At 44.7% G+C, this 15,560-nt stretch overlaps 1 protein-coding gene across 1 annotated transcript; it reads right to left on the reverse strand.

The window, feature by feature from the left end:
- Nucleotides 1-1,121: 1,121 nt before the first annotated feature.
- Nucleotides 1,122-10,665, reverse strand: LOC131943785 (cytochrome P450 26A1). Its single transcript, XM_059304062.1, has 7 exons — nucleotides 10,505-10,665; nucleotides 5,640-5,790; nucleotides 4,556-4,840; nucleotides 3,549-3,761; nucleotides 2,995-3,215; nucleotides 2,116-2,302; nucleotides 1,122-1,411 (listed from the first exon to the last, which is right to left on the reverse strand). The coding sequence occupies exons 1-7, from the start codon at nucleotides 10,582-10,584 to the stop codon at nucleotides 1,178-1,180; spliced, it is 1,371 nt and encodes a 456-aa protein (XP_059160045.1). The 5' UTR covers nucleotides 10,585-10,665; the 3' UTR covers nucleotides 1,122-1,177.
- Nucleotides 10,666-15,560: the final 4,895 nt, after the last annotated feature.

A 15,560-nucleotide genomic window follows, 5' to 3' on the forward strand; every position in this document is an offset into this window, starting at 1 on the left:
AAAAAGTCTGAAAGAAATCCTGATCGATTATTGACTTAGTAATCCTTCCAAATCTCCAAACAGCACTTGACATTTGAGCTCAACAGTCACAGCTCTCTAGCAGCTCCTGTTTTGCCATTCCTTGATTTGACAATTGCAGCTTCCTTCTTGTTGGTCTGTGATACTAAGCTAACTTTGTGTAAGAATGACTTTCCTTAACCTCTTTATGTTCGTTTTTTTTTTTTCAAATCCCACAATTAGCGTTATAAATGACTTAATATTTGCCAGCCGATTAAAACCCATTTGCTCCACAAAATTGTCATTCGCTCCCCATCACTTAAAGTTTATATTAACGTTCTTCATAATTTTTGTTCTAAACGTAAAGCTCCAGATGTCGGCCCTAAGTCTTAACCCCCATAGGCATTAGTCGATATTTATCAATAACGCATCGCTACTTCTCATTTTGCCTAATGGCATTGATTTGTGCGCACAATCATTAGATTTTTGTTTCACCTCTACTTTCGTTGATTTACGTACCTGTTAATCAAAATACCACACACGCCTTTATTCCTGTCTAAATTCTTCTGTTGGTGTCACCCCCCCCCCCCAATGATAGCTTTATAGTGTGCATAGTTAATAGTAAGGATGGTTATCTATAGTCAGCTATTAATATAAGTGGATTCACTCTTATTAATCATTAATTGAACTGGCAAAAAGCATTTTTCTACTATATATTTTGCAATTTTTCGCCAGGGTGTCACCCACTAAATGGTGTCACTAGAGTTTCTTCCAGGCATCTCTTCGGGGGTCTCTGCCCCCCCCCCGAACGAAATGAAATTTATATAGAAAATATATACTTTTATCAGTGTCCCCCCCCCCGAAGAAAGTCTACTGCCCCCCCCCCCCCCCCCCCCCCGAAAAAAAAGTTGGAAGAAACACTGGGTGTCACCCGGAGCGGCCCCCCCCCCCCCCCCCCTTTGCGACGTCTCTGACAGCACGCATTATTTTTTATACTGATAACAACACAAATCAAAGTTTGGATAGAATAATTTTATTTACACTTGTTAAATAATTTAAAATGAATGTGACCTTGTCCTGTTAGGTAGCCGCTCTTCTGTGAAAACAACTGGCATACCGTCCACAGGATGGGGCACAGGGAGATAACTCATCGGCACGGATGGATTCACCAGACGCCATTTCAGGATCGGACTAGTTCAACGAGAAAGACGCGCAGGAATATTTGTGCGTACTGTTTACCGACACACATCCTGGCTCCTCCGCCGAAAGGGATGTAATCCAAAGTTTCCTCCTTGTGTTGGTCTTTCTCTAGCCATCTTTCAGGTTGAAATTTCTGGACGTGTTCGACGTCTGACGACAGATGTGTCTCTCGTATGCTGTACACAACTTTCCATCCGGCAGGGATTTGATAACCCTAAAAAAAAAAAAATCAACGACACAGCATTACATACCAATACATGTGACAAGAATCGCCTTACCTAATTGCATGCAGTTAAAATGGAGCTAGAATTTAGACAATTAAAATTGAAAGCTGTAGCAGGGGCGTAGCGAGGGGGGGGGGGGGGGCGGGGGGTGCGGACCGCACCGGATGACACCATTTAGGGGGGTGACACCAAGGCAATAAATAGCAAAATATATAGAGAAAAACTTGAGGGGAGGGTGCAAATCGAAAGTTTGAGGAGGGGTGCAAATCGAAAGTTTGAGGGGGGGGGATGCAAATCGAAAACTTGAAAGTTTGTCCCCGGGAAGGGTCGCAACGCCTCTGGGGGGTGACACCATTAAGTGCCGCACCGGGTGACACCCGACCTCGCTACGCCACTGAGCTGTAGAGATAGGGTTTGGTGTTCGTTCCAGTGGCGTAGCTAAGGGAGGGCGGATGGGACTCCAAGGGCAACTGAATGGGTCGATTCGCCTCTGGGTCGTTCATAAATGACGTCTCACTCATAAAGGAGATAATAAAATGGGGGAGGTGTGGAATTTCGTAACGACGTGTGTGTCAGAAAGTATGAAGTTTTAAATACATTTTTCAGTTATTTCCCGTTGGCAAAGTTTGATGTTGAGAATGTGGCTAATATAGTGGATGTGAATTAAGTAACATAAGATCGTCACATGACTTACATTTAGAGTGAAAGGCTTGAGCACGGTACGGAAGCCTCCCCCAATGGGCGGGGCTATCCTCAGCACCTCCTTGACCACCGCCCCGGCGTACTTTAGTTTACCCAGAGTGTTCAGCGACAGGTTGCACGTGTCTTCCTCAGCCAATCCGTGCTCGGCCAGCTCAAGCTCAAGTCTGCCCATGACCTCACTGGTGAAAAACATGGCGTCTTGTCATGTGACTTCATGCACAAATTTAGCCAACGTATATAGCGTCACGAAACAGCTACATTTCATTTACACTTGACATGAGAAAATAGTTACGTGTTTTATATTCGTTCCTCATGCAAAAAAAAAAAAAATCAAAGAAAAAAATTGTAGTAAAGTGGACAGGGTGGGACGGAGTGGTCTAGCGGTAGAAAGCTGGACCGCAAACCCGTAAGTCTCGAGTTCGAATCCGGGTTCTAGTCAGTAGACCGTCCCTGAGTCCACCCAACTCACGTTAGGGAAAGTAAAAGCGGGCATAGTGCTGACCACACTATCTCTTCATATGCCGAGGTCACAGATACAAGTGTACTCTACTTCACTTGCCCCTATAGACCGTCAGGTTTGAAAAGGGATATTTACTTAAAGTGGACAGGCCTAGAAGATCACATTGAAGAACTGTTGAAAAACAAGTCAGGACTGTAGCCCTGCATGGCCCAAATAAAGAGAGCCGCTCAGTTGGAGATGTAAAGCTGCAGTCTTTTGCTCTCCGTGGGTTTTACAGGGTTAGGTAAGGCAAGGAGGAAAGGGTTAAGATAAGGGTGAGTTGAGTGGAGAAAGGGGAGGGGCACATGGTGTGACATGACATTGGGGGCAGGAGGGGGGGGTTGTGACATGACATCAAGGTGTGGTACTGACCTGTTCTGATGCAGATAATAAAGCAGAGAAGTGGCAGCGCTGGAGAGCGTTGAAAACCCTGCAAACAGCAGCTCCAGACATAGGTCCTTGACCTCTGCGAGACTCAGGGCATCGTGACCGCTGATGAGGCGGGACATGGCGTCGCCTGCCTCACCCCTCCCCTCTTTTTTCAACAGGCAGGACTCGATTCTCTCAAGCAGAATACCACGGGCAGTAATTCCCTGATTAGACACAGCAATGCAGACATTAGTATAAGAAGATATCACTTTCATAGTTTCTTTCAGGAATATTTCCAGCCTCCCCCTCCTCCCCCCCCCATCCCCGGAACTAAATAGAAAAATTACACTTCGTATAAAAAATATACATGAAACCCGTGTCCTACCTCTGGAAGGTTCAAGTGTCGTGTCCCCCCCCCCCGCCCAAACCCCTCTCTGGAAGTTTCAAAAGTTCCACCCCTGGCGTAAAAATGTCTGAAAGAAACCCCAATCACTTTGATCTCATCTGTATTATATGACAGCTGCCTGTGCATATTGCACCAAACACACACCGCTTACCTTCAAAAGCCCCAATCCTGGGCAGCGCAGTGGCAGAGAGAAGAGGTTGTTACAAAACGTGTCGAACACGCCCATCAGTTCCTCGAGTTCCGGGGGCGTGAGGTCAAATCCAACCAGCACCTGGGCAGCCAAGGTGAAGGTCATGGTCTTACATTGATCGTACGCCAATACAGACGGCTGGTGACACCAGGAGTCGATGGAAGATTTCACCACCTACAGACGATAAAGGTGACAGTTTGTTACGGGGTGACACGGGTGTTACGTCATGTTGGGCGTGTATGTGTGTATGTGGGGGGGGGGGGGGACGCGCGTGTGTGCGTGTGTGGGGGGGGGGGGGTGGGGGTGGGAGAGACTGCTCACACTGAAGCAGTTGTGGGAAATTAGTTTAGGACACCAGGTCTTTTAGAGAAATAAGACGTCATGCAATTTCTAAACGAGCCTTACACATGCGTGACGTCAAGAGGGGGTATGTGGGGTCGTTTATATTGGACAATTAAGCGAATAATTAGCACATTCAATTATGTTTTAATAACTTTCCAGTCAGCTTATGTTCGGATAAAAAGAAGAACAATTTGAAACCTTGACGGCAAAAAATTAATCTGTGTGTGTGTGTGAGGGGGTTTGTTACAAGGTGATCTGTGAAGGCAAAAAGTGTTAGACGTGTGGATAGTCCTCTATTACTTTGATGTGGTAAGAACTAATAACATATGATGATAGTAAATCCTGGGTTTTGGTTTTACATAGGAGACAACCCTAAGTGAAATGTTAGTTGGTACTTCTAATAGGCCTTGGTTTTATATGGGAGACAACTTAAGTGAAATGTAAGTTGGTACTTCTAATAGGCCTTGGTTTTATATGGGAGACAACTTAAGTGAAATGTAAGTTGGTACTTCGAATAGGCCTCAGCTATATATGGGAGACAACTTAAGTGAAATGTGTGCCGGCATATTAGCGTCCCGCCATGACTGTTCTGTAATTCCACAGAAAATAGCGCCTAACACTCGTACCTTGTGCATGATTGGCAGGTACTGGCTCAGGGCGTGGTGGTTAAACGCCTTCTGTAGGGCACGTCTCCTGGACCGGTGCAGGCCGCCAATGGCCATCCCCACACTCCCCTCCCCCAGTAGCAGACGGACACTGGTGGGCCAGTAGGCAGTGACCAGGCTGTCCTCGTTGAACAGGATCGTCCTCACGTGGGGGGCCCCGATGACCCGGATGACGGGCGAGCCCAGGATGTGCGTCTTGAAGACAGGGCCGTATCGTCTGCGGCGGGTCTCGAAGAAATCTTTGTTCTGGGGAGATCAAGAATAATATTCTCTGACGTCTCAAACATAGCGTCACTTCTTCACTCATGTGGATGGGTACTGGGAGGAGGAGGGGGTATCAAATGTTAGGGATAGGATTAGAGTTAAGGATTTAGAAGGACAGGTTAGGGTAGCTTTTACAAATTGGACGGCACGCCCCATTAAGTTACCCAGAAATATACAACACTATTTAAATACAAAAACATACAGCTTTATAAAATCAGGCGAATTTTTTAAAAAATGACTCGGTACAGTTTTTAAAAAGTTTGCAATTAATCAGACACCCCATCTCATAGTTTGATGTTATTTCTTAGTTTCGACAGTAAATATTTTAGTTCTAACCTGTGGCGTAGCGAGATCGGGTGTCACCCGGTGCGGCACTTAACGGTGTAGGCGTAGCGATCCTTCCCGGGGACAAACTTTCAATTTTCGATTTGCACCCCCCCCCCAACTTTCGATTTGCACCCCACCTCGCTATGCCTCTGGTTCTAACAATACCCATAAACTATGAGGTAGACCTACACTTATAAGTTATATGATTGGCCGAATGTGAATTGGGACGTCAAATTTAAAAATAGTGAGACGCAGTAACAAAAGTTGGAAACTGTTGGGTTATGATTTACATTAGGGCAAGCTTGAAATAGACACACATATTAGTAGATTTCTATAAGAAACGCATAATAACGTAAGGTGCCAGACATATGTAATCATGTCAGATGTAGTATACCAGACGGATGTATAATGTAAGATATCAGACAAATGTAATAATGTAATAAGCCTGACTTACCTTAAAAAATTCCAAAGTTTCACCCAGAAACGGTAGACCCATTGAGCCAGGGGGGAGGCGGGGGTTGTCAGACTTGTGGAGCAGGGACCACATGAGCAGGATGGCAAGCAGGAGCAGTGTCGGCACCAGGGCCTGGGTGAGTACGTCAAGCCTGGGGAGATATTGACTCTTGGTTAAGTCATGGATAAGGAGATATTGGCTCGTGAGTACCGTCATGGATGGGGAGATATTGGCTCGTGAGTACCGTCATGGATAGAGAGATATTGGCTCGTGGTTACTTCGTGGATGGGGAGATATTGACTCGTTACGTCATGGATGGGGAGATATTGACTCGTGGTTAAGTCATGGATGGGGAGATATTGACTCGTGGTTGCCTCATGGATGGGGAGATATTGACTCGTTACGTCAAGCCTGGGGAGATATTGACTCGTGGTTAAGTCATGGATGGGGAGATATTGACTCGTTACGTCAAGCCTGGGGAGATATTGACTCGTGGTTAAGTCATGGATGGGGAGATATTGGCTCGTGGTTACGTCATGTATGGGGAGATATTGGCTCGTGGTTACTTCGTGGATGGGGAGATATTGACTCGTGGTTAAGTCATGGATGGGGAGATATTGACTCGTGGTTGCCTCATGGATGGGGAGATATTGACTCGTGGTTACGTCATGGATGGGGAGATATTGACTCGTTACGTCATGGATGGGGAGATATTGACTCGTTACGTCATGGATGAGGAGATATTGACTCGTTACGTCATGGATGGGGAGATATTGACTCGTGGTTACGGCATGGATGGGGAGATATTGACTCGTGGTTACGGCATGGATGGGGAGATATTGACTCGTGGTTACGTCATGGATGGGGAGATATTGGCTCGTGGTTACGTCATGGATGGGGAGATATTGACTCGTTACGTCATGGATGGGGAGATATTGAGTCGTGGTTACGTCATGGATGGGGAGATATTGACTCGTTACGTCATGGATGGGGAGATATTGACTCGTTACGTCATGGATGAGGAGATATTGACTCGTTACGTCATGGTCATGGATGGGGAGATATTGACTCGTGGTTACGGCATGGATGGGGAGATATTGACTCGTGGTTACGGCATGGATGGGGAGATATTGACTCGTGGTTACGTCATGGATGGGGAGATATTGAGTCGTGGTTACGTCATGGATGGGGAGATATTGGCTCGTTACGTCATGGATGGGGAGATATTGACTCGTGAGTACGTCATGGATGAGAGAGCAGGTGTGTGATGAGGACTAGAGTCTCTCGTACTAACGTTAAATCTCTTAGCTCGAGACGAATAATTGATTACATTCCATTGTTATACGCAATAATTTAAACACAAGAAGTGGCAGTCACTGATTACATTGAATCTATGGTATATTATGGAAGTAGGGTTACCAGTCAAACGTTCCTTAACCAGCTTGAAGAAATGACTCAAACGTACCATAGTCTACAGCTAGTACTACGGCTAGTTTGAAAAAAACGACTCGAATGCACCATAAATAACAACTTTCTTTAAGTAGAACATATCTCTGATATTCTTTTAAATTCTTTTAGTTTCATTTGTCCTTACGGAAGGATTCTGTTTACTCGACCAAGTTCGATCCCACGACCTTTGTACGTTGTCCACAGCGCATTTAACGTTGCCAAGGAAACTAATGTTTATTTTGTACACCAAATCATGTGATAACGATCATGGCAAACAGCGGTAGTTTCAGTGGTAAAGCTGAGGTATCTGGTCTATCCAGATGGGTTTGATGCTTATGTAGGTATCTGGTCTATCCAGATGGGTTTGATGTTTATGTAGGTGGGTATCTGGTATATGAAGGTGGATTTGATGTTTATGTAAGTGGGTCTCTGGTATATCGACAGTGTTTATGCTAGTGTGGCCATATACCGAATGTGATGGTGTGGCCGTCTACCGAATGTGATGGTGTGGCCGTCTACCGAATGTGATGGTGTGGCCGTCTACCGAATGTGATGGTGTGGCCATCTATCAAATGTGATGGTGTGGCCATCTACCAAATGTGATGATGTGGCCATCTACCGATTGTGCTGATGTGGCCATCTACCGATTGTGATGGTGTGTCCATCTATTAAATGTGATGGTGTGGCCATCTACCGAATGTGATGGTGTGGCCATCCATAGTGTATGATGATGTGGCCATCTACCGAATGTGATGGTGTGGCCATCCATAGTGTATGATGATGTGGCCATCTACCGAATGTGATGGTGTGGCCATCTACCGAATGTGATGGTGTGGCCATCTACAGTGTATTGAAATTGATGGTCAGGCCATTCACCGTATGTGAGGATGCTGTGATGATGATCCACCGCGGTATAGCCATCCACCATGAGGCCACCCACTAGGGGCCATCCACTAATCTTGTAGCCGGAGGGTAGCATCAAACACACTTGACAGCTCAGTTACGTCATCAGATGACCCTGCCCTCTGTGAAGACGTGGTAAAACTCCCCCTCCCCCCCACCCCCCCTCCCACCAAACTTCCGTTTGTGTGCTGTAAGGGGACTCTGACATATGGTGGCGACCCCGAGGCAGCTCCACTCAAGCGAGACCACGCCCTTTGTCCGGCTGTGGTCTCAATTATTTCTTTGTCTCGCTTCAATGACTTTGACTGTTTGTTACTCAACGGCAGGGCGTGTCATGTGTCACGTGACTTACGTCATCAGGACGGATGGGAACAGCGTGGAGGGGAGGTAGGGGGGGTTGACCTGTGGCTAACCCGTAGTTATCCGAGCTGGGGGGGGGGGGGGGGTGTGATACCATTGTTGGTTGGGGTGGGGAAGAAGACCTGTTGCTAAAATTAAACGCTTGAGTTGGAGTGGGTTACAAACTCCCCTCATTGCGAACTCACAGATAATCTAAGACTGTCTCTGGGTTCGAATTTGCAATTTGTAAACTAAATCGACGTTACACTGTGCACATTTTTTTTTACTCATTTGTAGCAGTAAGAATATTTTCAAAACTTTCAAAGGCATCGAACAGTTTGAACACAATAATAATTTGTAGGAACCTGTGAAAAAACAGGAATCACCACTCAAACATATTTGGTATAGACTCATAATACACCTTTAAGAAACAACACATGGACAACACTACAGTGAAAAAACTAGATAAGTAGCACGTCGACTTAGGTACAAAATAACAAATTGCTAGTGATTGAGATACACCCATGAAACAAAAGGCAACTTCTCAACTGCTCCATAAATCAGTAGTTCAATACAAAGCAGAGAAAACATTAGAACCGTGGGGGGGGGGGGGGGGAGGAGGCAATAACCCTTAAGTGGCGGGAAAAAAGGCAGGAAAAAATGCGGGATAAAGTTTATTGTAGCCCTTTAAATGTAAGCAAAAAACTTCTACATTTCATATATACTTCACTTTAGTTTCAATACTGTTTTCATTTTGAAAGGATCTTAACTAAAAGGTTATAAAAATGGGCTATATCCAGATCAAGACGATTGTTTATTTGGCTATGAACTCCGACATTGGTTTAGATTTTTACAAGCTTTTATTTAACTCACTTCCTCGTCGGTCTGTCGTCAGTCTGTCGTCAGTCTGTCTAGACGGAAACGCAGGAGTGAAAATTCGGACAGTTCTACTTGACCGATACGATTCACAGTTGGCACGTGGGTCAAGACATGAAGACAATGCAATCTGAAACTAAATTTGACTTAATTGGATGCCTAATTAATTTTTTATGAATTAATTAAAATTTGGACCGAATTAGTAGGCATGTCTAGCCAACCACACCACACGCGTCATCACCTTCAATAGCTGCGCCATCACGTAATGGCTGCGTTCAAAAACCATTGCGCGCCTACTGAACGTGATGTTCAGTAGGCGCGCAATGGTTTTTAGTCATGTAACTCTATTGTAAATAAAACATGTAAAGTACTGAAAAAAAAATTCATAAAAAACGTTTTAATAACAAGCTTTTATGTAATGATGCACTAAAAAGTAGAAAATAAATTATAGACTACTATTTAAATAACTATAAAGAAAAGCGTGGGTGTCTTCCTTAACATTAGTAAAGGTATCCAATAGATACTAAAGTGACCCACGCTTTTCTTTATAGTTATTTAAATAGTAGTCTATAATTTATTTTCTACTTTTTAGTGCATCATTACATAAAAGCTTGTTATTAAAACGTTTTTTATGAATTTTTTTTTTACGCGAATTTAGTACCATCTTTTGTTGAATGTCGTAAACTAAACTTTTTGGTCTAGTATTACACGAATTATATTTTCTGTAGACTACGTGAGTATATAATGTGAACTTATTTTCCTTGCATTTTCCCGCAAATATTAAACTTTGGATAAAGTTTTATTAACAACTATTCAGCGATTACTGAAGTGTTCAACTATTTGATCCACAGCGTGTCGCTTCATAAATATTAGATCTATCATCACAAGACATAATCCGATTTATCGGTGTGTGTTCGTTCTGATCTAAACTTTAGTCAGAAACTACAAAAAGTGTCACCATGACAACACACACACACTGTTTAATCAACCAGTCTGAACTAAGTTCCGACGTTATAATTTTTCCCTACGTTACAACCCCATATAATAAATGCCAGATTTGACGTTAAATATTAGCATTAAAATTCCAAAGTTGTTCAAATTATAGTTTAAAAACTGAAATTCTAATTGCTCTTCCTTCTGACGTTATACATCATAGAGATCTATCCAGTGGGCTACTAACAAATTCTACAAGGAGGCTGGGATATTACCTGTATCGTGACGTCATATTTCAAGATCTCGCTCTGACGTTGCATATCTCTGGAAGATTTCTGAAAGTTCTAGTAATGATATAAACTTACCGTGGCGTAGCTAGGGTTTGCAGACTTGTGTGCTCGTCTTGCAGACAGATCCACACGCCGCTGGTGTGGTTAGAAAACATGATGTGGCGGTGTGGCTTGACCAGTGCTTGTTCCTACAACTTTTCAAGATGACCAGCTCTACGTCACCGTACGTCTCACAGTGGCAGGTTCTCGGCCTAGACTGACCACCACACCATCGCTTAGACTGACCTGCACTGGCTGGGTGATGGGGGAGGGGGTGGGGGGACAGGTGGGGTGGACTGGACAAGAATGAGCAGGCTTGACCTGTATAACGTAACACGGTCAACAACAATGCCGGGGGGTGGGGCGAGGGGGTGGGGTGGGGGGGGGGGCGGACCGACCTGAGGGAGGGGAACAAGACGAATGAGGGGGGAAGGGAGAGAGGGTGGGGGTATATTAAGTTTAAATTGGCGTCACGAGACTGAAGTTTTATGACGTCATCAAACATGGCGAGTGACTTTATAGAGATGGAGAACTTGCTTGAAGAAAATTGGCACGTTGTTGTCAAGTGCCGGCTGTGTTGAAGTCACACATCAACACTGAGTTTGACTTTACACATCAACACATCACTTAGCTTTTAGTGACGTTTAACGGGGTTATGGGCCAGAGAGTATGACGTCAAGCTATTGCTTTAAAAAAAAATAAACTTGTAGTGGTGATCTGCAACAAGTGTATAATTAGTTCTCTAATAAGTTCTCTGTTTTAAGTTGCATTTAATTTAAAATATTTAGAAAATTTTTGAACTCTTTTAGAAAAATAACAACATTAACTTATGCGTGTCGAGTTGCCGTGTAGTTGTTGAACAGTTGTGTGTTAATTGTATTTAAAGTTTAGACGGGAAATGGCGGATTGGCCGGTCAGTTGCCATACGTGTGTTTTATGTTAGCGAAAAAATGTTAAATATACAACACATACTATCTATTACATGGCTATACCATAGGACATTCAACACGAAAGATACTACATAAACATACATCCAACATACGGTACACATCAAACCGTGTTTCTTTCAAGCATCTCTTCGGGAGGGGAGAGAAGTACGGCTACCTCGCCCCCACCCCCACCACACCAACGAAAAGAATTTATGTAGAACGTATATTCTTTTATCAGTGTCTCCCTTCGCTCGGGAAATTTAGTACGCCCCCTCCGAAAGTTTGTAGTGCGCCCCTTCTCAACCCCCCCCCCCCCCCGGAGAAAGAAACATTGCATCAAACACGACATCCAAAATACTTCCAATCATACATCATCCAAAATCCAACAAATACCATGAACCAGACACCAGCAACACCCAACACCCACCATGAACCAGACACCAGCAACACCCAACAAACACCATGAACCAGACACCAGCAACACCCAACATGAACCAGACACCAGCAACACCCACCATGAACCAGACCCCAGCAACACCCAACAAACACCATGAACCAGACACCAGCAACACCCAACATGAACCAGACACCAGCAACACCCAACAAACACCATGAACCAGACACCAGCAACACCCAACATGAACCAGACGCCAGCAACACCCAACACCCACCATGAACCAGACACCAGCAACACCCAACACCCACCATGAACCAGACGCCAGCAACACCCTACAAACACCATGAACCAGCAACACCCAACAAACACCATGAACCAGCAACACCCAACAAACACCATGAACCAGCAACACCCAACAAACACCATGAACCAGCAACACCCAACAAACACCATGAACCAGCAACACCCAACAAACACCATGAACCAGACACCAGCAACACCCAACAAACACCATGAACCAGCAACACCCAACAAACACCATGAACCAGCAACACCCAACAAACACCATGAACCAGCAACACCCAACAAACCATGAACCAGCAACACCCAACAAACACCATGAACCAGACCCCAGCAACACCCAACAAACACCATGAACCAGCAACACCCAACAAACACCATGAACCAGACCCCAGCAACACCCAACAAACACCATGAACCAGCAACACCCAACAAACACCATGAACCAGCAACACCCACCATGAACCAGACCCCAGCAACACCCAACATGAAGCAGACCCCATCAACACCCAACAAACACCATGAACCAGCAACACCCAACATGAACCAGACCCCAGCAACACCCAACAAACCATGAACCAGCAACACCCAACAAACACCATGAAGCAGACCCCAGCAACACCCACCATGAAGCAGACCCCAGCAACACCCAACATGAACCAGACGCCAGCAACACCCACCATGAACCAGACCCCAGCAACACCCAATAAACACCATGAACCAGCAACACACAAGAAACATCACGAAGCAGACGCCAGCTAACAACGACTTCTGCACCTTTGACACGGCAGACGTCAGAAGCCACACCTCACTTGGTTTGTTGTGAACAAAATCTGACCCTCCCCGTGGCCGGGGTCAGCCACATTTTTTTCTGGCCTGTTATGTCATAGCTTGTTGTCTGTCCCAGTTCACCCGGGCCCCTCAGCGCTAGCCCGCGGTCAGCCCCGGCCCAGCGTCATTGTCCGACGGCTAGTGGATGTCTGGGTGGGGCACGCGCCTGCCCCTGGGATGACCTCTGACCTTTGTACTTTAGTTTCAGATTTCGAGTTAAATTGGGTTGGTCAACAACCGTGGCCTAAGCTGTGTAGGTGGACAAGATGGTGTTGTAGAGGTGGACAAGATGGTGTTGGTTCGGCCCTCAATTATCCCCCCCCCCATCTCAGCCAAGATGGTATTGACTCGGCCCTCAACTACAAGACCCCTCCCTACCAAGATGGAACTTGTGCGTGCTTCTGCACGACCCCCCCCCCCCCACCCCCACCGACCATAGACCGTCTATACTCTATGGCAAGAGGCAGAGATTACACCCCCCCCCCCCCATCATCGACAGTTCCTTCTCTTCATTTGGTTTACCCACATCTACTGTCTAGAGAATAAAGATGGGTGGTGGGGGGGGGGGGGGTGGGGGGGGGGTGTCAGGAGACGGTTGCCATTCCTGGAATTTGAAGATGTTTTCTCGGCCACGTCTGAAGATGTCATCAGCAAATGTCAGGTAGAGTATAATTAGAAGGCAAATGTCAGCTAGAGTATAATTAGAAGGCAAATGTCAGGTAGATTATAATTAGAAGGCAAATGTCAGGTAGCCAGGCGTCATAACTAGACGTGTGGTTGTGTGGATACACGAAGTATGTGGATATATGGATACATGAAATGTTTGGATAATGTGTGGTTATATTTGTAGAGGAAATGTGTGGATACACAAGTGTGTGGATTTGTGAATACATATATTATGTGTATATGTGGATTGTGTATGTTGATAAAGTGTGGTTATGTGGATAGTAAAATGTGTGGCTATGTGGATATAAAATGGACATGTGGATACAAAAAGTAATTAGCTGTGTTGGTATAAATGTGTGGACATGTTGATACAAGAAATGTGTGGAAGTGTAAATAAAAGTTGTCGGGATATGTGGATACAGAAACGTGTAGATCCACAGACCTATGGATAAACTGACCGATGTGTGGATAAACTGACCGATGTGTGGATAAACTGACTGATGTGTGGATACACTGACTGACGTGTGGATACACTGACTGACGTGTGGATACACTGACTGACGTGTGGATACAGTGACGTGTGGATACACTGACTGACGTGTGGATACACTGACTGACGTGTGGATACAGTGACGTGTGGATACACTGACTGACGTGTGGATACACTGACTGACGTGTGGATACAGTGACGTGTGGATACACTGACTGACGTATGGATACACTGACCGACGAGTGGATACACTGACTGACGTGTGGATACACTGACTGACGTGTCGATACACTGACGTGTGGATACACTGACTGACGTGTGGATTCACTGACGTGTGGATACACTGACTGACGTGTGGATACACTGACGTGTGGATACACTGACTGATGTGGTGATGATAAATAGGGTGTGGCGCGGGACGACCCTCGGAATTCCCAGGTCAGACGCTGGGAGTGTTTTCTTTGTGAACAGGTGGTGCTCAGCGGCTGGGGGTCACCGAGGTCAGCAGACACTGACCAAAGGTCAAGTTACAGTCCACTGGTTACAACCAGACGCCGGGCAGGGGCGGATGATTACGTCACAAGTGGCGCGCAGATTTTCTTCCAGAAATATTCAACTCCTGAGGGCTATCTTATGAATAACCTGAGCGTTATCTTATGAATGAGATGTTGCTTTTTTTATAGGATGTGTGTGGTCTTGTTTTAAATCAATTCTTGGCCTTGGATTAAGTGGTGAACTTTAAAGTGCAGAAAGTCTAAAGCCGTCAATAGATACATTATTAAGCCTTTATACTAGTGCATTCTAAAGCATTTAATTGAAACGATTAACATTTTTTTTATGGTGGGGAGGTGGGAGAGGGAGGAATAATTAAAAAAAACAACAACGCACAAATAATGTATGGTTAACCTCTGGCTAAATGTTTATAAAACAAAAACCAATAACACAATTAGTACAACAAATGTTTTGAGTCATTATACAAATTAACGATAATTTTCTTAACATATTTTACAAACTGTGTCGCAACCATTTTAAAGGGAAACCACTTAAATTTATTATCGTGAACTGAGCATCTGAATGTGAAAGTAAAAAAAAAAGATAAATTCTTTGTAAGATCTGACAGTTGATGGAGCAGATGAAGTTCATCTGTTTTCTTTGACCTCGGCATAATAAGGGATAATGTAGTCAGGACTATCCCCAGGCATCTTACCCATCTGAATCGAGTCAGGTACTCATTAAAGCTGGGTAAACTCAGGTGCGCTGTGTTCATTGAGTCCCCGAATGCATGCAAGAAAAGGTTATGTGTATGATGTAATAAGAAAGTAGAAAATTTAACAAGTGCTTTGTCATCAATAAACTAAGTATTCAATTAGTTATTAATTACTGACAAAACTGCTTAAAATGTTAATTAATTGAAGTAATCAGCCCGTGATAAAACAAACGATATATTCTCGATCACGTGACCAAAAAATCACATGACTT

This window comes from Physella acuta, unplaced genomic scaffold (assembly GCF_028476545.2).
Source record: "Physella acuta isolate Inbredline_101_S28 unplaced genomic scaffold, ASM2847654v3 ptg000466l, whole genome shotgun sequence".
NCBI classification, from domain to species: domain Eukaryota; kingdom Metazoa; phylum Mollusca; class Gastropoda; family Physidae; genus Physella; species Physella acuta.

What these genes read in the sequence shown, in the direction of transcription:
- LOC131943785 (XM_059304062.1), bottom strand. Translation starts at nt 10,584, where the DNA reads ATGTTTTCTAACCACACCAGCGGCGTGTGGATCTGTCTGCAAGACGAG. An exon ending in ACCTGCCAATCATGCACAAG is followed by an intron (nt 3,762 to 4,555) that starts GTACGAGTGTTA and finishes TATCGTCTGTAG; the next exon opens with GTGGTGAAATCTTCCATCGA. An exon ending in TCAAGCCTTTCACTCTAAAT is followed by an intron (nt 1,412 to 2,115) that starts GTAAGTCATGTG and finishes TTTTTTTTTTAG; the next exon opens with GGTTATCAAATCCCTGCCGG.